Below are 23,219 nucleotides of genomic sequence, written 5' to 3'. Positions count from 1 at the left end.
ATTGTCTGTCTGCCTGATGCTTGCTCTTTCTTTACATGGCCCAAACATTTTCTACTTTGTCTCCTAATTCTTTCCCTGGAGTTGCAATAGAATCTACCACAGTTGACTTTATGCACATTATCAGCTTAACCAATAAACTTTGTTAATTTTGTATTTGTCATTCTTTATTGTTATATTTTATCCTTTGTCACTTCCTCACCAACCTTGAAAATTGTATGGTTGTTTTTGTACTATTTTCTTAGCAGACTCTATGACAAAGAGCATGCTTCATATATAGTAGGTCCTCAAATGTTTCTATTGGTTGGGATAATGAATATATTAATGAATTATTGATGGGCTATGAATAGATAATGTGTTGATGTATAGGCAGATGGATGAACTAGTAGATAGACAAACAGATGGATAAGTGTATTGATGGGCTTATGGATGGGTGGGCAAATGTATTTGAGGGTGATGAATGCAATTATGTATGACTAAATGTATTGATGGATGGATGGCACAGTTTACGATGATATGTCAGTAGTCTTAGCCGTCAAGCATCAACTGGGTGCCTTCTGTGTGCCAGGCAATTAGATAGGACCTAAAATAATTATGAGAAATGAAACCAAACTTCTGCTTGGAAGATAAAAGTAGCCTAATTTAGCTCCCAATTAGTTACTTTGAAAGCCTGCTGACAATAAAGAATTTAATGAAAGTCCAATGTTCCTCTAATTCTACAGTCTACTGAAAATCTTTTCATGAGTCCTATGCACAGAGGGTGTGAAATGGAATGTACCCTAAATGTTCCTGTGTGTCTCTTCTTAGCTCAGCATATCCAGCCAAGAACCATCAAAGACCAAGTAAGTCTCCACTGCATAACTGGTCCAGTGCAGAGACTTTGCATGTCTTTTCTGCCAGTGGCAAACCCAAATGCTTCTCTGCTTACAAGCTTCCTTTCATGGTTTCCCAGTGGAAACCTTTGCCATGGTTTCATGGCTTCTGCACAAACTCCCAGTGCTGTGGCATGCCATAAAGGGCCCCATGATCCATTGTTGGCGTCCTTCACAGGTTGACTTGATCAGCTCCCTAAATCAGCTTCCTGATTCTCCTGGAGCATCAGTGTCTCTGCTGGTAACTTCTCTGACAGAAATGTTTCTGTCTGCCTCTCCCGTTGTCTTCAATATTGCCCAGAAGGGTTGCTCAGACATTCCATGTTGAGCTAGGGGCTCCTCACCAGTTTTTGCAACTTTCACATTCTCCATCAGTCATTCTGCCATTGATGTGCCTTCGTCTATGAATTATGGAAAGGATTGGCCAGAGGGTAGAGAGGCACTGTTCCTTTAATTCTTCTCCATTGGGATTCACTATAAAGTCAGACACATAAGAGATTCATAATAAACAGTTGTTGAATCAGAAAAAAAATACCTTTCTAGGTTTGCTGAGGTGGCTTAGTTGGTAAGGAGTTTGTCTTACAAACACCAGCATCTAAGTTTGACCATCAGAACCCATGTAAAAGACATAATTCCAGACATTACAGAGCACTTGGAATCCAAGCACTGGGGGGCAGAAATAAGCGGCTTCCCAAGCTTGCTGGTCAGCTAGCCTAGCCTACTTGACAAGCTACAAGCCAGTGAGAGACCCTGTCTTAGAGCACAAGGTGGGTGGCATTCCTGAGGAATGACATCAAGGTTGTTCTCTGACCTCCACACGTGTGTACCCATTCACACACGTACATACACAAGGAAAATGTCTTTTAGCAAACTGTCATAGACACCACAAATGCCTCTAGTAGAACAGTGATTGGTCTGCCTTTTTTTAACAGTGTTTCTGCTGAAGTGTTTGATTGCAAATAGTTACAAGAATAAAAGGAAACAGAGGAAGTGGAGAGTACCGGCAACCCTTCCATGCATAGACAGACTCTCTTCTTAACCCTCTTTAAGGGGTTAACATTAATCCGTTAGCTTGTTGCTGAGAATATCATGTTTAAAGATAATTATTATTTTAATTTACGAGTGTGTGTGTGTGTGTCTATGCTACCCATATGTAGGGGCCCTCAGAGACCAGAGGATATGTGATGCCCTGCAGCTGGCGTTGCAGGCAGTTGTGAGCTGCCCGATGTGGGTTCTAGGAACCAAACTTGAGTCTTCTGGAACAGCATTGAGAGCTCTTTTTTTTCCCATTCTTTTTTTTTTATTCTTTTTTTTTAATTGAGAAAAGAAAAAAAAAACAAGTTTCACCTCCTCCCAGCCTCCCATTTCCCTCCCCCTCTTCCCACCCTTCTCCCCCTCCTCCCACCCTTCTCCCCCTCCCCCTACACCTCTTCCCCTCCCTCTCCAGTCCAAAGAGCAGCATTGAGAGCTCTTAACTACTGAGTCATCCAGCCCCAAGAGCACGACTTTTAGGGATGCTGATGGCCCATGTGATGAATACACAAGACGATTTCACCATGCCCCTGTTTTTTCAACCTGTCCACGGAGCTCTGATCTCTCCTATGTGGTCACTTCTGCACTATAGAAGGTCAGAGGTGGGCCTGTGGCTCACTAGGCCAGTCTCTTTTTTGGAACTTTGTAGGTTTGTTTTTCTCCTTAAATACTTTCTTTATCTGCTTTAGATGAAGTGACTGTCAAGCCAGAGAATGCTTCTGTGCCTTCTCTTTCTGATGCAGTTTTCAAATGCTTCAGTCCATTGTACTATTTTTAGGTAGTGTCTGTGAGGGTTCACAGTCATGCTTTCTTAACTTTCCCCTGCTTTACTGGGTGCATGTGTGTGTGCACATATGTCATAGTGTGTGGAGGTCAGAGGACAACTTTCAGGAGCTGGTTCTTTCCTTCCACAACAGGAGTCCTACTCCAAGTTTGGTGGCAAGTCTCTTTACCTGCCGAGACATGCTGCTGGCCCTCAGTCATATGTAACGTCACACCCATCTCAAGCTCCATGGAGATATGGAAGCCCCGGGGCACCTTTTCATTCTAGTTCTGGTGGATGAACCATGCTGTGTATTCCCACTGGAGTTCCACTTGATCGGATGCAAGAGAATTTAAAGGAGTAGAGGGGGAACCAACATTATTAGGCAGACAGATGTCCCCTGCAATAAACACACCCAGGTCAGAGTTGATCTTATGGCTATGACACAGGTCCTTGATGACTTTCTACTTCATGCTTACCTAGAACACACCTCCGGATCTTGTTAATATTCCGTTTTCTTTTGTCCTCTTTCTGCTGCTCTTCATCCGTTTCCTCCTTCTTTCTTTCTTTTTTGGCAACTACCTTGGTCAAAGCCACCCCTGTCTTCCATCTTGATTGAAGGAATAACATAGTTCTGTAAACAGCAACCGGTATCTGGTCTCCTTGACTAGTCTCTACACCACCTCACATAGCCTTGTAAGCAGCACCCTGTATCTGGTCTCCTTGACTGGTCTCTATACCACCTTACATAGCCCTGTAAACAGGACCCGGTATCTGGTCTCCTTGACAGGTCTCTACGCCACCTTACAATGACATTACTAAAGTGCTATGGCACTCCCTTGATTAAAAACCTTCAATGGCTTCTCATTTTAAGATAAAGACAAAATTGAAGATACCAGCAAAGCTTCATTCACCCTCTCAATGCCACATTTCTCTTTCTATCTCTTTCAACTTCAAACACCTGTATCTGATGTTTTGTATGTACCACAGACTTGTGCCTTCCTTGTTCCATCAACCTATTCCCAGTTTCTTTTACATAATCAATGCTGACATACCCCATGAATCAAAACATACTTCTTTGTTGATGTAAGAGCGGCAGAGCTGCGTCCCCAGCACCCGGCCGCCTGCACGGCTAGCTTTATACCCGAAATAATTACACGGAAACTGTATTCTTTTAATCACTGCCTGACCCATTAGTTTCAGCCTCTTATTGGCTAGCTCTTACATATTGATCTAACCCATTTCTATTAATCTGTGTAGCCCAAAAGCTGGCTTACCAGGAATGATCTTAACCTGCATCTGCCTGGAGTGTGGGAACCATGGCAACTCCCTGACTCAGCTTCTTTCTCCCAGCATCCTGTTCTGTTTTCTCCGCCTACCTAAGGGTTGGCCTATGAAATGGGCCTAGGCAGTTTCTTTATTAATAAGAAATCATTCCCACATCATTGATTTCATAGTAGGTTTAGAACTCTCTTATTTAAACAAAAGGGGGAGGTGTTGCGGGAGGTCCTCCCGCTCCTCCAGCCTATAGCTGCTGAGATACCAGCCCATTGGGGCATGGTCTCTCTCCCTTTAAAAAAGCAGCGACTTCCCTCTTCTCTCTCTCTCTTCCTGCTCCGCTGGAGACTAGACTCCCTTCCTGGTTGTGCAGAGGGCTGTGATCTGTAAGTTTTCCCCTTTAAATAAATACCATCCTATTAATCATAATTCCAAACTGGTGTGGCATTGCTTGTGACTTACGTCTCCACTTCTTGGGTTTTATTTTCTCTTTTTGTGCTTTCCAATAATATACCTTTCTTTTTCTCTATTTAGAAAAAGGTGTGTGTGTGCGCATGTGTGCATGCACGTGTGTGCGCATGCGTGTGCTTGTGTGTGTGTTTGTGTGTGCATGTGTGTGTGTTTGTGTGTGCATGTATGTAGAGGCCAAAGAAGGACATTGGGTATCTTCCTCAGTTACTCACCATGTAATTTTTGAAACAGAGTCTCTTGCTGACCCTGAAGATCATAACTGAGCCAGATTACCTGGGACCATCCCATCTCCACTTTTATAGCACTAAGGTCACAGGCATTTCATGGGATGCAGGGGGTCGAAACTCGGGTCCTAATGTTTACCTAGCTAACACTTTGCCAACTAAACCGTTTCCTCAGCCCCATATCCTATTTCTTGTAGCATGTCAGAGATCTGTAGTTAATCAGCTCATATATGTCCTTTCCTTTAGACTATAAACCTCATGATAGCATGGATCACATCTGTTTCCTTTTAATTTTCACCCAACTAGCTAAGCCCTGACAGGTAGCAAATAAATATTAGCCAAATGAGTAATAAACAGATGGACTATCATTACTTTGAAGCTAAATCTGTGTAGTTTTTGAGAAGCAGTTTCTTTCTGGAGAACCTATAGAAAGAGAATAGAACACAAAGGGCTAGAGAGAGGGTGCAGTGGCTAAAAGCCTTTGATGTTCCTGCTGAGGAGCTGAATTCAGTTCCCAGGATACACAATCTCACTACTACTTGCAATCCCTGCTCTTGTGATCCAACACGCTTTTTGCTTCTAACCTCTGTGGTCACCCACCTACGTGTGGGCATCCATGTGTTCACAGACATGGAGAGAGAGAGAGGGAGAGAGAGAGAGAGAGAGAGAGAGAGAGAGAGAGAGAGAGAGAGAGAGAGAGACTGGAATTTTGAAAATGAGTGCACACTGGTGGACTGGAGTGTGTATTGTTAGCAGTGCCTCCAAGGTACCAATAGGCCCACAGCTGGAGGCTCTGTATGCTGGTAAGCAATGGTTATTCATGCTTATACTGTGATGGTGTGTTGATGGTAGCATACCCTCCTTTGCTGGATGCCTCTTTAAGTCTTCCCTAAAATGTGTCTTTCTCTCTTCTCCATCTAGATTTATGGTCAATGTGACATGGGATGGCAAAGACTTGTCCTTCACTGAAGAAGGCTATCAGGTGCACCCCAGGCTTGTGGTGATTGTGCTCAACAAGGACCGAGAGTGGGAAAAGGTGAGTGTGTGCAGAATGCAGGGGTAGAGCACGTCCTGTGCAGTGGCTCGGAGCTCCCTTCCAAAGCCCAGGGCCGGCCTTTCTGAGGACCAGGCAGGTGCAAATGTATAGGAATGTATAGGAATGCACTTATAGTGGTGTGCTGTTCTCGGGTCCCATAGTTCTGGACAGATTTAGGACAATGGAAAGATGGTTAAGCTCCAGTTACAGAAAAGCGGTAGCTAATGTTCACAGTAGCAAAGATCACATTGATTTTCTTGAGTCTGCTAAGCATGTGCCATGTTTACCATTTGCCATGTAACATAAAGGGCCAGCTTGTTGGGGTTTCTGTCCTGCCTGGTACTCCACAGCCGGCAAGTCCCAGAGAAAATCATACAGAGATCTCCATAAGTTATAAAACTGATTGACCCATTAGCTCAGTCTTCTTATTAGCTCTTGTGGCTTATATTAACCCATTATTCTTATCTATGTTAGCCACATGGCTCGGTACCTTTCAGTCAGGCAGGACTACGGAGGGAGCTTCCTACTTCCCAGAATACTCCTGTTCTCATCACTCCGTCTCTATTTCTTGTCTGGTTGACTCACCTATACTTCCTGCCTGGCCAATGAGGGTTTATTTAAAACATGATTGACACAATACAGACAATTCTCCCATACCATTGCCATTTTGTGAAACAGTCTGTATTTTAATTTACTTAGTTTTTTGCTCCAAGTAAACTAGCTTTCAAAACTTCAGCATATCCCTTCTTCCTGCAAATCATACTGAGGACAGGGAGCATAGATGTCTTAAAAAAGTACATGTCATATTAGTTCTGAAAAGTCAACATGTAAAGAAAAAAATCACCCCAAATACTGGCACAACCTGTATCACAGAAGAGAGGCTCCATAGAATATACTAAATTCTCAGAAACATTGGTACCTGCCCTAGTGGTACACCTTCTTCTCCATATCCCAACTACCAAGGCAATCCTCACACTACTACATAAAGAGTGCAATGACAGGGTCAAGTCCAAGGACAATCGTGCAAGGAGAGGCAGAGAAGGGGTAAGGGCCAGAGGAGAGAGAAGAGTCCTGTGAAATGCTGTCTTCTGAACATGAATCATGGTTGTTGGATGTGTGACCTCCTAGCAGATGTGGTTGCCTGCATAAGCTCCACATAAGATCAAGCCAGCTAACAGCCCAGCATGGACGAGGGAGAGGCCCCTGAGGCCCTACTCCTAGCTGAGGAACATCGAGAGCTGCATGGGATGTGGTCACTAGTATCTTGCCCACGCCCCAAGTGGACTCCAGCACACCCATGCATATATAGGCAGCATTAATTGGTCTTAGGGAGTTATAAAAAAAATAAAATTTAAAAAAGGCCAAAGTTTAAAATGGTATTGTTGACTAGCCTTTGACATAAAGATATGCCTAAATAACATTTCTAAATGTTATTGGCATCTTGAAGTTTATCTTTGCTTTGCACATGGAATGGACGAGGGGGAAACTCTGGAGAGGAGGAAGGCACAGGGCGGTGAGGGGGAGGAAATGCTCTATGCACAGGAGCCATTGCGGGCCAAGTGACACTCTCCTAAAGTGCAACAAGGCATCTCAGGAAAACATTGCCTACTCCATTCACCAGCTACAAAAATGTGTTTCTCCAAGAATGTGTCCAAAATCCACCAGGGCAGACTGTGTTTGGAATCTAAAATGAGTCTCATATTTGAATAAATTGAAATGCTATAGAATAAACCTTCTAATAACAGCAGTATTCAAATAAAATTCAGCAATAAAGATATATCCAGTAAATGTTTGTTTGGAAATTATGACAAATGTCTACTTAAATTTTAGGTCAAAAGAGAAATAAAAGAGATAGTAGTAAATATTTTAAGCAGAATGGAAATAAAAACACAACATACCCAAACTGGAAGAGTAAAGGTGAATATGTCTTAGGAGGGAAATTTATGACTGCAGTTCATTATAATTAAAGGGAATTTGTGGAGCTGGGGCGATGGGTCTGTGGGTGAGAGAGAGTATTTGCTGCTCTTCCAGAGGACTAGAATTTAGTTCCCAGCGCTCATGGCTCAGTTTGTAACTCTCTGTAGCTCCAGCTTCCAGCTACCGAGTACCTTTCTATTGGCTTCCTTGGGTATTCACTCACACATCCACACAGACACAGATATATGCACATAAATCAAAACAAAATAGATCTTTTAAAAAAGACAAATTATAAAGTCCATAATTTATCCTGGGAAAAAAAGAGAAAGTGACATATCTGTATAAGCCCATCCCTGGGAGGTTGAACCAGAAGATCTGCAGATCACGACCCTATCAAATTGCACAGGAAGACCAACCTTATCTCTCTGTCTCTGTTTCTCAGTCTTACAGCACATAGGAAGCTAAGAAAGAACCCAAACAATGCAAAAGGAAAATAAGAGATACAAGACTGAAAGTCAACAATTTAGAACCCAACCTTTAGGAAAACATTAATAAAATCCATTGCAATAGTGATTATGCAAAAAGGGAAACAAATAGTTAATACTAAAACACAAAGGTGATGCCTCTACAGACCTTACCGTTTTTAAGTAGTGAAGAGGAACAGCACATAAAATATATCCCAACAAGTTTGACAGTATTGTTAAACTGGGAAAATACTTCAGAGAAACATGGTTTTCCCAAACTGAATTGGGAAGAAGTCAGACACCTGAATAGTTTATATTGCTAGGAACTTAAATCTGTAACAGAAAACTTCCTTTTTTTGGTGAGAAAAAGTAATTTATTTTCATTGCTCCCATATTCTGCTGTCCAGATGGCTTCACTGTGAATTCAATCAAATGTTTAAAAAATAAGTAACAGCGATGTACACAGATTTTCACCATCTTACTAATCACAGGCAATAATGTTGCCTAAAAAGATAATGCATCATAGAGAAGAAGGGTTTATTTTAGGAATGCAATATTGGCTTCACATTCAAAAACTAAATTGATGTAATTTACCATATTAACTGAATAAAGGGGAAAATTATATAGTTATTTCAACAGATGCAGAAAACACAGTTGACAAAATTCACTATCCATCTTGATAAGAAGGCCAATTAATTCCATACTCTGACATAGGCTATCTATGAAAATCCTATAGCTAGTATCTTTTATAATATAATAATATTTTCATTTTTTAAAGAATTTTATGCATGAATAGTATGTATTTTGATCATATTCACCCCAACCTCTCTAGATTATTCTAGGTCCTCATACATGACTCTGTCTCAGTTTCACATCCTGTTTTTAACTTTATTTTTAATCTTAATTTTTATTGCCTACTAAACCTAATTATGTGGTCCATCTATGGGACCACATCCCTAAAGAAAACTGACTCTTCATCCCTAGGCAGCCATCAATTGTCACTGTCTCTTCAGCTAGGGATGGGGACTCACAAGCCCCTCCCCCATCCATGATGGACTGTTGACTGGTTTGACCTTGTTCCGGTCTTGTGCAGACAGTCATAGCTGCTGTGAGATCACAAGGGCAGTGGCCATGTTATGTCCACAAGACTCTCTACAGCTAATATCTTATCAGATAATGAAGCAGGGAAGACAGATCTGAAAATGCACAGGGAAGTGATACTGGCTGACGATGAGAAGAAAGTTTTAAGACTTTCTAATGAACGGCATCATGTCAGCTCAGGGGCGAGAAGGAGCTAAGAATAAACCCGGACCACTTACTTACACTATGTACAAAAACTACTTGAAACAAATTGTAGGATTGTGTTAAAACTAAAATCAGAATGTTTCCAGGAGATGATGAAGGAGGATTTGGAAGGCTCAAGGGGTCCTCAGGTTTCTTTTTTCCCTTTATTTTTGAGATTATAATATAATTATACCATTTGTCCCTTCCCCTTACTCCATCTAAACCCTCCCATATATACCTCCTAGCTCTGTTTCAAATTCATAGCCTCTTTTTCATTAATTGTTTGTTACATGCACATATAGTAATATATATTCCTGAATATAATGGTCTAGTCTGACAACAGATTTCTTAACATCCAGCAAGCATAAAACTGCAATCTTTCAAAATATAAAAAGTGTTTTGCTTATATAAAGGCATTTTTAGAAATGAAAAAGACAAAATACAATTTGGAAGATATGATTATGAAGGATGGACATTTAGAATATGTAAATAACTTACAAATCAGTAATAAAATGATAAACAGTATTAATAAAAATAGAAGTTGTCTTAGATGGTTCATAAAAGATACTATTCAAATGTCTATACATTCAGGGAAATGCTTAATATCACTGTTCTTGAGGGGAATATAAATCTGTGTGTCTTTGTGTATGTGTGTTTGTGTGTGTGTGTTGTGCTGAAGACTGAACCAGTTAGTTTTGCATGTTAGGCAAAATCTCTGCCCCTGATTATACTCCCATCATAGGGTCAGCAAATTAAAATAATTTCTAGGATTCACATTTTATACCTACTTAGTGGGTATTAATATAAATATTGACAGTATTATTTTTTAGTGAGGGCATAGTTGCATACACTGAGGTGAGAATCTAAATTGCCACCAGCAAGGGAAATTGTTTGGTTTTGGCTTTATATAGAGAAACATACATAATGCATACAGACCTTACCACTCAGGAGTTCCATCCCTAGTTATAATAATTATATATATATATCCAAACATACATACATATATGTGTATGATATTGCTAATAAAATTTTATTCATACAGAAAACTTCCAAAATAACCTAAGGTATGTCTACAAGGAAAAGAATTAGTTAAATATAGCATATTCACAAAATTGACTGCTTTTTATTAAGAAGGAAGGAATTCCTATCATGTATATAAATGGGTATAACTAAAAAGCATTATGTTGGACCAAAGGAGACAGAAACAAAATATTATAATGCATTATCATTTTATATGAAATTCAAAAGAAGGTAAAACTTTCTAATGGGGTCAGACAGAAGCACATCAGTTGCTGTCTTAATGAAGAACTATTGCCAAGAAAGAAACCTAGAACATTTTCTAGAGTGATGGAAGGCGTCCAGCTATGGCAACAAGTTCTGATCACTTATTGCCTTTCTTTGCACCTAAGTTAAAAAGTTAAGTTCTGTAGGTTGGGAGACTCAGCACAATTAACCAACAGATATTACTGACTCATATGTAATAACTCATTCAGGGATTAACATTACCTAGAGTAGAGCAAATCATCGACTTGCTCTCCTTTTTCTCTTGGTGATTTACGAAACATGACTGAAAACGCTGTGTATTCATCTAACCGATGAACACATGGCCTGCTCTGTGCCTGGCATTGTTTTTGATCTTTGGAGTTTATCACTAAGTAAGAGGATAATTTCTATACTCATGACAGTTGATTGAAGAGTGTAGATGTTGATGAAATGGGGGTCTTCATGTCTGTTACGCCTGCAAGAATAAAACACTATCTTCTAGTTGACCATCCCTGGGTTTTCTCTTCTCTTCCTTCTTATAAACTCTGTCACTCACTGTGTTAAGTGTTTTATGACTCCATCAGTATATGGCGTTGCTAATGCATCTGGGACTTGGAACATTCTGTTTCTTTGTCTTTTGTGTATCTCTTCTTTCTTTCATTCCCCATTTTCCAGGTTTTTCTTCCACACACACCTGCAAAACCCAAACGGGAAGGTTTGCTTTGTGACCACAGCAAGAGGTAGAGAATGTACATGTTGTTGAGCTGGGAGGTTGTTGGCATAACCTAGAGGTCGCTTTTAAGCTGCAAAACCATTCTTGTAGGTTGTGCCTGATAAAAGCCCAAGCCAGGCTTGGGCTTGGCTTACAATTGTGAAATTTCTGTGTTGCCTTTGGATTGGGCTCATATCCAAGGAGCCAGATTACAAGCAGGTCACTGCAATAGAGGTAATAACACTGAATGAAAGAAAGATGCCTTTGCCATTCTACACTTCCAGATACAAAAAAAAATGCTTTTGAATACTTTGTATAGCCTACATTCCTGTTGAGACACAGCAGTTACCCCCAGAGGCAGCCTGGGGAGTTGTTGCCCAGTTGAGTTTAGCATGTCCAAATAGTTCCTGTCAGTGGTCTCTTCTCCTGGCACACAGGGGATCCAGTATTCAGAAATAATTCCCTGTGCTTCTGTCTCTAAGACAAGGAAACCAGCGGAGCAGGAAAACACCAGACATGTGCTCCCGAGCTTCCCAGAACACCACGCTGCTCCAGCAGGTCAGCAGAGGGGCAGGGCTGCCAGGGACAGAGTTGGTATTCTGAAACAGAGGGCTTTCTTCTCATCATCCCATGGAATTACTGCAAGCGGTGCATGAAATGAGGGTTTTATGAGAAAGATTAAGGCCTTTCAGAGGGGTGCTGGTGTTTTCTGGGCCTTTGTGTGCGGCTGGCAAGGATTCTTGTAGGTCCATACACCACTCCAGAACCCAGAACTCAGCAACCTTTCTCCTGAAAACTGGAATTTCTGGGTCATTGTTTCTCTATTTTTTCTGCTCTTTGTGGAACTTGGTGAGCCCAGGGCTTCTAGAGATGTTTGCAAACTATACTTCCCCTGAGATCTAATGAGCAATCCATCCAGGACAGCCAACATCCCGTGTGCCCATTCCAGAGCTAATAGGCTACTAAATGTGAGCCTTGCAGGTATCCTCATGCAGTTTATAAATAAGGCAACTTTAGTACAGTGCTATCTGTATTCTACTGGCTGCAGTATCAAACGCAGAGAAGAGAGGAAGTGACCTTGGCCTGGTCATATGGCTCAGGTATTTCTGAGGATGGGAACTTTAGATTGGACTTAGTGATAAACTATATTTCATTGGGCTGAACTTTTTCTTATTAACAACTGCCAAAGCCTTTAGAACAATTTCATTAGCTACTTAAGGTTTTAATAAGTTTTAAGTGAAAGATAGATATAGATAAACACACACACACATGTGAACACACATACAGATGATCTTCATATTTTTAATTAATAAATAAAACTGAGTCATTTTTATGTGGTTTTCATGTTTATGTATGCTGCAGAAAGGGTAGGTCCAGCCTAGTGATGCATCCCAGGACAGATAGAAAAGGAATATGTATTGGAAGAGTGATTTAAGGAGATATTTAAAACATTTTGAAGCTTTATATCACATACAGACAGGACAAAAACAGACACACATTAAAGTAAAAGGTTGTGCTCCTTTCAGGAGATTCAAAGATGATTATTTCTGAAAAGACAAGAAACCATCATTGTGAAGGGAGGAAGACCCTCATTTTGATGGGGGAAACTCTTGTTATTATTGCAACAGAGGAGATCCTCATCATGACAAGATAGATCCTCATTATGACAGGGGAGACCCTTATCACAACAGAGGAGATCCTCATGGTGACAGAGTGACACTGATGACAGGGAGAGACCCTCATAATGATTGACAGTGGAGAACCTCCCTAGTTCTTCCTGAAGGAAAGTTCCCATTGTCCTTGACCTGACAGATCTGACTTTTCTCCCCATGCTTATGGCTCTCATGTCTAACCATAGCTTTGGTTGCCCTGCACAGAGACACTTCCATGGCCTTCCCTCCTATATAGCTCTATCTGCTAGTCTATAGAGCTGCCAAGAGACTCCCTATGCAAAGCCAAGGCAAACTGGCTTGTTTGCTGAGCCTGCAAAGCAGGCTCTTCTCCTCCCAGTGTTCTGCAAGCCCGCATATGCCATCACTGTCCTATCCCACTGGACATTCTTCCTTCTTCCTTTTGCAGCAACCGTGCATCTGGATGGTTCCAGGCACGCTAGGCCTTTTGCACTGTCTCTGCAGACCCACATGCCACCTCCTAAGAGGGTCAGCAGTGTGCTTTGTGATCGCCTGTGTGCATATTCATCTCTACTTAGACTAGAAGCCCACCCAGGGAAAGATCTAATCATCTGTTTCTCCAGCTCTATCAGCAGGATTTGTACAAGGGTGCAGATGGGCCCCTCTAAATCTGTTATAGTTATGCTGACTTCACTTACCATTTGTTAGGAGCTATTCTGTCCTAAGAACGAGAATGAGAATTTTACATTCATAATCTCATGTAGGTGTTTCAAAAAATCCTTCTAAAGTAAGTTTTTTATTCTTATTTCAGATAATGTAAATTCAAGATTAGTCAGGCTAGTGACTTGATGAAGATCTTCCAGCTAGGTTATACTGATCCGAAATCTGTGCTCCACAGCCTGCATCACGCCCAGGAACTGCTGGAGGGATGTTTAGAGCTTGACCTCCCACTCTCATGCTCACAGTTCTCACGGGATGTGGAAGAGTCTACTAAAGTCAGCTAATTGGAATGTGTGGTATAAACATTTATTATGTCTCACAGCCTTGTCTCTTTCAGATTGGGTCATCAAGGAAGGGGTTGTACCCTGTCTTGTATGTTTTACACAGAATAAAAGAGGGACCACTTGAAGAATTTCTCATACAGAAAGAGAATTTAACAAATCAACCCTTTCACTGATTGACTGCATGTTTGTGCGGACAGGGATGCCAGAGAACAATCTGTGTGTTCTCTCCTTCCACCACGGCAGACCTGTGAGTCACACTTAGGTCATCTGGCTTGGAAGCAGGGCCTTTTAATCACTGAGCAAACACTCCATTCCTAGATGGAGATTTTGTTAAAAAAAAAAAAAAAAAAAAGCTAAGCTTGCTTTGAATCTATGTCTGCTTGTAGTATGTTGATGTGTGATTATATCTAGGGAGGCATTATGTATAGACAGTGTAGATACTGTTTTAATGCCTTTTTGTGGTATAGAAGACTGAACCCAAGTTCTCATCCATGGTAGGCAAGTGCTATAGTACTGAGCTACCATCTCAACCCAAACTTTGTTTATTTTGAAACAAGATCTCACATAGTCTAGGAAGGCCTCACTCTCAAGAAGCAGTTAGGACTCAAATACCTCCCACCATGCCTGGCCTAACATGATAGTGGTATTTTCTTTTTCTCAGTACTGGGGATTAAGTCTAAGCCCTTGCACATGCCCATAAAGCACTATACCAACCAAATTACATCCCAGCTCTTTGAATTTTAATGGCAACATAATAATTGTATGCATATATACAGCACAAAGTGTTGTTCAATACACATATACCATGTGTAATGATCTGATCAGGTAATTAACAAATCCATTCATCATTTCTTTGTATTTAAAAATTCAAAATCCTCTCCATTAGCTATTTTGCAATATACAGCCAATTATTGCCAGTCGTAATTACCCCGCAGGAGGAGAAATTTTTCTTTCTATCACAACCACCCTCCCGTACCCATACAGATCTGCCCTCTAGTCCCTTATCTGCCCCTTTTAGTTTAAGAGAACTGTGGCTCCGTTCAGCCACTGTATGTGCACTCCCCTTTCAGATCATCATTTCCCATCTCCACTATCATATTCATTCTAGGGTCGTTCAGGGAGTCATAGAACTCGTGTGTGTGTGTGTTCAATATTCTGCAAGAAGAGCCATCTTACCCAAGAACTGAGATATTTGTATAAACATAGTCTTTGGCTTATACATACTAATATTCCTATGAATATTTTAGAAGTAAAGCATGAAGGAAAGTCTTAGTTGTGAGGATGTCACTGTCACACAGTGACAGTGGGTGGAGTGGTCACATGGGCTGTGCTTCTGTCAACAGCAGCAGCTTGTAGGACAAACCGTGCCTTCTGCCACAGTCAGCACTAAAGGCATTTTGTGTTTGCGTTCTATTTTCCATTGTTTTTGGCTATCCTGTCTTTGGTATCCAACTATAGATGCTCACCACACTCCCAGGATGGAGAGGAGATGGGATGGGACTCATACCCTGGAACATTCCTGATGATAAAGGGTCATAGTGGTCTTTTTTACAAGTGCAGTTCCTTGGACTATTTCAGGACCAGACAAGAAAAGAGGCCAAAGCCTTGTTAGCTTGGCTGCCAACCATGTCTGAATCCACATCAGTAGCTTTCATGTGCTTCCCTGGGGATTCCAGTGGCTGTGAAAGATGAGGAGACACTGCTGATGTCATGCATGTGCCCCCATGATTCCAAGATCGTCTAGATCAGAGCTCTTGTCAAGAGCCCTTGCTTCTTAGCCTTTGTCTTTTTTCTGCTCTGGAAGATTCTGCTTAGCTGAAATGCTTAGGCCAAATGTGGAAAAAGAAGGAAGGAAAGAAATTAGAATCTTTTTTAGTCTGTGTGTGGAGGGTACATGTCCAGGAGTGGGTACACACACGTGTGTGTGTGTGTGTGTGTGTGTGTGTGTGTGTGTCCATATTGAGGCCAGAAGTCAGCCTTGGGTGCTGTTCCTCAGATGCCATCCCCCTTGTTTCATGGGACAGAATGTCTCACTACTCTGAAACTCACCAAATAAGCTAGCCTGGTTTGCCTGAAAACCTTAGAGACATATCTATGCCCTCTGGAATTGCAAGCAGGCACCAACAACCCGGGCTTTTGCTGCATGTTGAACAACACACTCTGAAATATTAGACAGTTACTAAGACCAGATGAAATACTATCTGTGGCTGCAATTGAGGACATAATCATCTCAGTTAAATCTTTCCACCTAACCAGAAGCAACTGAACTGGGGATATTTGACCCTTTTCTAGTCACATTCATATTATCAAGAATTTTTTTCTTAAGCACCAGCTGTGTGCAAATGTTTGTTGAAGGTTGAAAACTAGATAAAACATCTGGTCTTTAAGAGACTCGGAATCTAACAGGACACTGGGGTATGCTAAGAACTTCAGAAGAACCTAAGGTGTGCTGCAGATGTTCAGCAGTGACTCCAGGGGCTCAGAGAAGATGTTATGAGGCAGAAGAATTAAGGGCACCTCTACAGAGCACTCCTCATTTGTACAGGGTTTCGGGGAATAAGCAAGACATAGACATCAGAAGCTGGAGGAGAGCCATGCACACAAGCCCAAACACCTCAAACTCATGTTTAGAGGCAAACACTCTTGAGTTCTATTTGGGCATGACTGGTGCATGCTAAACAGAAATTGTAGCCAAGATTTCTAAGAATGGCTCAATAACATTTAAACAGAAATGGTAGCTTGCTCGAATCTTTGAACAATCGTCTAAAGGTTCATTAAGGAAAAGGAGATGTGAGGGGGTAACTTCTGGAAGATACAGGGTAGGTCTGATTGAGCTATTATTCCTTCCTAGAGTTCGTGGCTTTGATGAGCAGCCACTCTTGTCGTTACATAGTGTTCCACAGCAAGAAGGCATTCGTTATTTGATATTGAGTTTCGCAGAGAGAGGCTGTGAGGACAATTACATAAGCCCTTTAAAAGGAGACCGGTCTCCAAGCTCCTATCATGAGATGGGTTTTTCTGTTTTCCAGATCTAAGAACAGAAGGGTGTCTTAAGCTCGTTTCTTGTTGCTCTGCAAAAACACCTTGATAGACTTAAGGGAGAAAGTTTATTTTGACTCACGGCTCCAGGGTACAGTTCTCCGTGGCCCGGAAACCACGGGAGCAGGAGCTTGGGAAAGCTGATAGTGATATATACACAGTCACTAAGGAGGGAAGAGAGAGTGGGAGAGAGAGAGAGAGAGAGAGAGAGAGAGAGAGAGAGAGAGAGAGAGAGAGAAAATTCTGGTGCTCTGTGACAATCACAGAAGGGAAAGAGAGCTGAATACTAGTACTCAGCCAGCTTCTTTCTCTGCAGTCTAAGACCCTCAACAGGGAATGGCAACACCCTCCTTTCGGGGGTCTTTCCTCCTCAGTTAACCCAATTGAAATAATCCCTCACAGGCATACCAGAAGTCCCCTTTTCTAAGTGATATCAGCTCCTGTTATGTTCACAACATAAGCATCACAAGGGCGCTGTGTGGAGCAGAAAGGCAAAGCTATGGCCAGTCTTTGCTAAGACGCAGAGGAGAAGTAGTACATGAGACCTCTGACCTCAAAGGCCTGAATTTGGCCAACACACTCTGGGGGTTCAGTAGGGCATTCTCTGAGATGGTCCAGAGCCCAGTTTTGTGGTACCCTGAGAACCAAACTGAGCCCTCTTGGACTTAAGACCTACAATGCTATCAGATAATAAATGTGCATTGTTACAGATGGCTATGCAGGGATTCTTTGTACAACAGTAGAAAATGCAAACTTTTTAGAAGAATTGAAGTCTGTGGTCACTGGAATCTGCATTATAGGATATAGGATTTTATTTAGTAACCCTTGAAGGCACTGTTGAAGATCTTGCGGGGAAAGGGCCACATCAAATAAAAGGAAGAACTAACCTTCACTTAGCCCTTGGTGTGCCAGGGAGGGTGTCAGGCATTGGTCTAACCCTCACATCCACACTGAGCCTCTATGGTTTTTCTTTTCAGCACAGGGCAAGAGGCCAGAGGAAGCGCTTCAGCTCGCTCAGGGTCACAGAGCTGGTGAAATGCAAGGTGTGGACATTGCACCCAACAGCCAGTACTCACAGACATAAACTGGGATGCTTCTCACACAGAAGTGCTAGTTGAAATGACTCTTCCTGAAGAGCTATTTAGGAAAAAAGGAATTGTGAGGGACCGGTGCTCCGAAAGACATATCGCAGAGAGGAAGTGGGTAGTCAAGTTTTTACAATCCTATTTTAGGTGTAGGTTTGAGTTAGTTGCTCACAGACTAGGCAGTTCTAGAGAAAATTTGTTGCATCTGTATGAAACTGATCATTTTTCTTCCTTTATTCTTGCCCCTTCTCCTCCCCTTCCTCTTTTTCCCAAATCCACATTTAAAGTCGAGTATCCTTTTTTGTAAGATGAGTGTGGTAATATCACCAACCTTAGCAAAGTCTTATGGAATTTAATTTGTTTCCTTATATAATGATCATTAAGTTTCTCAAATGATGTGAACCAGAGAGGGAAAGTGAAGTCATTACGAAAGACTTAAAATTATCATCTGTCTTCCCCAGAGTCACGCACAGAAACTATTTTAAATACCCACATGGTACAATATGTCAGGTCACAGGAAGGAAGGTGCAGTGGATCTCTGTAAATTGACTTGTCCAGTGGGATAAGGAATGGCATCTCATGAAGGTGTATATATTCTGGCTTGACATGAGTTGGTTTATTTACTTTTTAAATTCATTTACATTTTTTTGTATTTATAGTTTTAACCCACCTCAAACTGATGTTGAATCAGTGGTATCCTACAAGGCCACATTCTGCTAAAAGTTTTCTAGATTTCAAAAGTTAAAACAGCGACAACCAAATGCAGTTCACAGAAAAGATCTCTCTATGGGAACATAGGGTTGTTAATGCTAAAGACAGGTGATAATGGTAGTGGTAGCCGCGAGGTACTGATGATGAATAATAATGGTGATACTGTTGCTGAAAGTGATGTTGATGATGACTGATGGGTAAATATTTTGTTTACTTTCATTAGTTCTTTAAGAATTTTGTATAAAATCTTTTGATCATATTCCACTTTTGAATTTGTAGCTGTCCACTGGAACACAGTTAAGCAATCATGGACATATAAAAACACATTCTTCCTCTTTTGGTATCTATCAGTTGCCAATAGCTCCTTGGCTAGGAATGGGGCCTTATGAGTGCCTTCCCTCTCCATGATGGGGGTTTTGTCTGACTTGAGCTGGCACAGTTATTATGCATCCTATCATAACCACTGAGAGTTCATATCTACAATGGCTCATGTGTGTCCTTAAGACACCGTTGCCTTGTAGCTACTTACTCCCTCTTGCTTTTACTATTCTTCTGTCCCTTTTCTTCTGGGATCCTTGAACACTGGGAGGAGGTGGTGGAATATAGATGTCCCATTTAGGCCTGAATGTCTGCATTCTCTTCTCTGCACCTTGACCAGCTGTGGATCTGTATTAATCACAATCTGCTGCAAAGCAAAAACAAAGTCCTTTTCCAATTATGATTGAAAGATGCACTAACTTGTAAGTATAAAGATAAGTCATTTGAGTCTGTTTAATACTATATAAATCTAGCAAAATCATAGTAGGAAGTTGTCTTCTAACACTAAATAAATAAAGACCATTAAAAAAAAAGTCATATGGTCTACCACTGTAGAAGTTTCCTAAAACATATATGCAGACACACAAAAAAAGAGTTTATATAGATTACCTTTTAATGGAGGCAACAGTGCCCTTACTAGACACCACAGGCTAACAAAGAAAAAGTCCAGTGCTAGAAATGGAGTTGGTCACTGAGGTCCCATAGATACCTAAACATTGCAAGTTATTGTCACCAATCTTGGTTATTTACCAGAACTTGACAGTAAGATTCTATTGCTGAAGACACCACACACTTGAGTAAGAGAACATGGAGAAATAGAGTTTATACTCACCTGGGATCTTCATCACTGCTGGCTACCTTCCATAGTGCTGACTGTTGCTGTGCACACTGCTGGAGGAGAAAAGCAACCATCCATCTTCTTAAGCTTTGAAAGCCTAATCTACAGTAATGACCTATCTGACAAGACACACACACTGGCGCAATAGTGGCATGGATTTCATGGATGTAACCAATGGTTTTCTGATTGAATTTAAGGCCTACTCCACAAGATGAGACCGGCACCTGGAAATATTATCAGGGTTAAGAACATGTAACTTCACAGTCATAGACCCTAAAAGAAAACCTATCACTGTTACTCTTGATGGCAACAGCCACCATTAGTCGGGCTCTGTAATGTACTGTTCACAACGATATATTTTTACTCTAATATTTTGTTTTGATCTTATAAATTTCTCTTCATTTTCACATCTTTAAAAGGGAAATAATGACAATGCTCTTCCATAGAGTTTTAAGAACAGTTGGTATATTAAATGCTTAGAAAATTGACCACGAAGGATATTCAATAGCTGCCAATCATAAGTAGTTCTTTGTTAACATTATAGGAGGCAGAACGGAAGCTGCATGAGAATTTGTCCAAGGTCATAGAGTAGTAAAGGCAGACTTGGTTCCTGCACCTTGGTAGAGTCATAATGGCATGACAGTGTTCAAATCAACTCAACTCAGGAACTGTCTGAGGGTGATGGGGGCACAATTACATTGACAGGAAGCACAAATGTGAGACAAATCCGCTCCCTGCATAGTCTGCCACTGCCATCAATTATGAAAATGAGTGAATAAGATTATTTAAATGACCCCAGATGAGTAAATTATTCAAAGAGCCTCTCAGCTAGAAGTATTTCTAGAAACTTCTGAACAGACAAATGAAAACCATTTAGATTTTCTGACAGGGTCATCCACTTGTCTGTGTTGAGGATGATTCCAAAGAACTGAATATCTCTAGGCACGGAGAGAGTAGGGAGCTGATGAGGGCTGGAGGCTGGGGTAGGAAAGAAGGGAAGAAGGGAGAGAAGGAGGAGGAGGAGAAGACAGAGACTGTGTCGAAGCCATATTTCCATCATTGTATCTGTGCTGGTTAGTTTTTGTGAACTCGATACAAAACAATTACCTGGGGAGAGGAAATGTTAACCAGGGAATTGCCTCCATCAGACTGTCCTGGGGACATATCGCAGGGGACATTTCCTTAATTGACATTTGATGTAGGAGAACATTGCCCACTGTGGCAGCGCTACCCCAAGGCGTGTGGGCATGGTTTGTATAAGAAACCAAGTTGAACAATCCAATAAGCAGTGTTCCTCTAAGGTCTCTGTTTCAGTTCTTGCCTCCATGTTCCTGCCTTGTCTACTCTCAGTGATGGTCTATAGTCTGTAAGCTAAAATAAACCCTTGGGTTCCCAGGTTGTTTTAGGTCAGTGGTTTCCCGCAGTGCAGAGAAGTGAACCGGGACAGTATCAAATACCTGAGCTGGTCAGCTTACGAAGAGGAAGGCTGGTGTTGGCTCAGCGTCCGAGGTCTCACCCCATTACTAACTGACCTTTTTTTGGGGTGAATCACTATACAGTGCTTTGAGGAAGGAGGACGTGGCAGGACAAAGTTCCTCTACTCGTAATTTGGGAGTAAAAGCAGGAAGAGGAGGGGACCGGGGTATCCCCATTTCTTTCAAGAGCACACTTCCTGACCGGGGTAGCCCCATTTCTGTCAAGAGCACACTTCCGGGGGACTTTCAGAATTCCTACAAGATTCCACTCCTTAAAAGTTTTAACACTTCAAAGTAATGTCACTCAGAGGACCAAATCTTTAACACATCATGGGAGACATTCTTTATCTCAACCATAGAAGAAAGGAAGGGGAGAGGAAGAAGGAAGGATAGAAAACAGTCACTGGGCCTTTAGTTAAAGATTTTTCTCAGTTTTCTGGGATGGTATTTGCATGCAGAGCTTAGACAGCTATGGAGGCGGGGGTTGGGGGCTGGGTAAGTGAGGAGATGAGAAGGTAGAGTCTAGATTCAAACAGAAGTGGTTGGGCTGTACCTGTGCTCGCCCCCCCCCCCCTTCTCAAGTTTCAAGTGAGCTGTAATTTGGAGAAAATGTAATATTTTTCTTGATTATATTTCTAAAAGAAGTTTGAAAGTGGGTTGAGTCCCAGGTTGGATTTAATGACCCTGGTCCTCAGAACACAGCACAAGCACATAGGGAGGATGCTCTGAGTGTGGAGCCCACACCAAACCTTAAATAATGGGCTTTCCTATTTATGATTCCGCTTAGCTGCATGTTGGGAAGTAGGTGGCAGTCTCTGACTATATTTAAGTAGTGTCGACTTGAAGATACCCAATGACATTTCTTCCAAACAGCTGAGGAAGTATTCAAATTCAGATCTTGTGACTCCAAATTTAAAGCTATCATAGGCCCCTTCAGAGTTCACTGAAGCACAGACATAGGAGGCCTCTTTTTTTTTTTTTATTTTCATTTTCTTTTTACTTTTTCCTTTTTCCCTCTGGAGACAAGGTTTTCGTGTATAGCCTTGCCTGTTTTAGAACTTGCTCTGTAGACCAGTATGGCCTTGAACTCAGAGATCCACCTGCCTCGGCCTCTGGAGTGCTGGGATTAAAGGTGTATGCATCACTACCCTGCTCTTGTTCATTTCCTAACTCACCTGGGTAACAATATCTCCATATTCCCACCCTGCCCATGGCAACAAGACCCCACTGCTGGCTTTCTGGAGATGTTCATCTTGTTCTTACCACAGTCGTGTTGGCGTCTGTGATTTACCACTGGCATGCTGATAGTGGAACAGGAAGGATGTTTGTCCCCAAGGAAAGAGACAAAACAGTGAGGTACTCCACCCCAGCAATTTGCTCCTGGCTGCAAGTCCTTCCAGGGCTGCAGTTGGATTTTCTCAGCTGAACTTCCTTCGAGCAGCTCCTTCACCTCCCCTCCACCCTGACATCATGACCTAGCTTAGACCAACAGGAGAGGCAGAAGCAGAGAAGCAGATCAACAGTGTTGATCACTAAGCTTTGGGAGTTTCAGGTGAACATCTTAGACGCTGAAGACAAGAGTTAAGGCTGCCCCAGACCTTTCCTCAGAAACTTATTAGGATACAGTTGTTGCACAGAAATCTCTTGATAAGTGTTTTGTTCGAGTATATTATCATGTACTTTGGTCAGATTTCTTCCCATTACCCTTTCCTGTCCCACTTTCTCCTCTTCTCTCATTTCCTTCTCAGTCATCTTTAGTTCTCATGGTGTGTGTGTGTGTGTGTGTGTGTGTGTGTGTGTGTGTG

General features: G+C 41.7%; 1 protein-coding gene across 1 annotated transcript in view; it reads left to right on the top strand.

Moving 5' to 3' along the window:
- Positions 1–23,219, top strand: part of Grin2a (glutamate ionotropic receptor NMDA type subunit 2A) — a 445,415-nt gene that overhangs the window by 279,572 nt on the left and 142,624 nt on the right. The window contains exon 5 of the mRNA XM_005349294.3: positions 5,559–5,673. Within this exon, the coding sequence (XP_005349351.1) occupies positions 5,559–5,673 (115 nt within the window). The remainder of the gene's footprint in view (positions 1–5,558; positions 5,674–23,219) is intronic.

This window comes from Microtus ochrogaster, chromosome 7, assembly GCF_000317375.1.
Source record: "Microtus ochrogaster isolate Prairie Vole_2 chromosome 7, MicOch1.0, whole genome shotgun sequence".
NCBI lineage: Eukaryota > Metazoa > Chordata > Mammalia > Rodentia > Cricetidae > Microtus > Microtus ochrogaster.
This window is presented reverse-complemented; position numbering and strand designations above follow the sequence as displayed.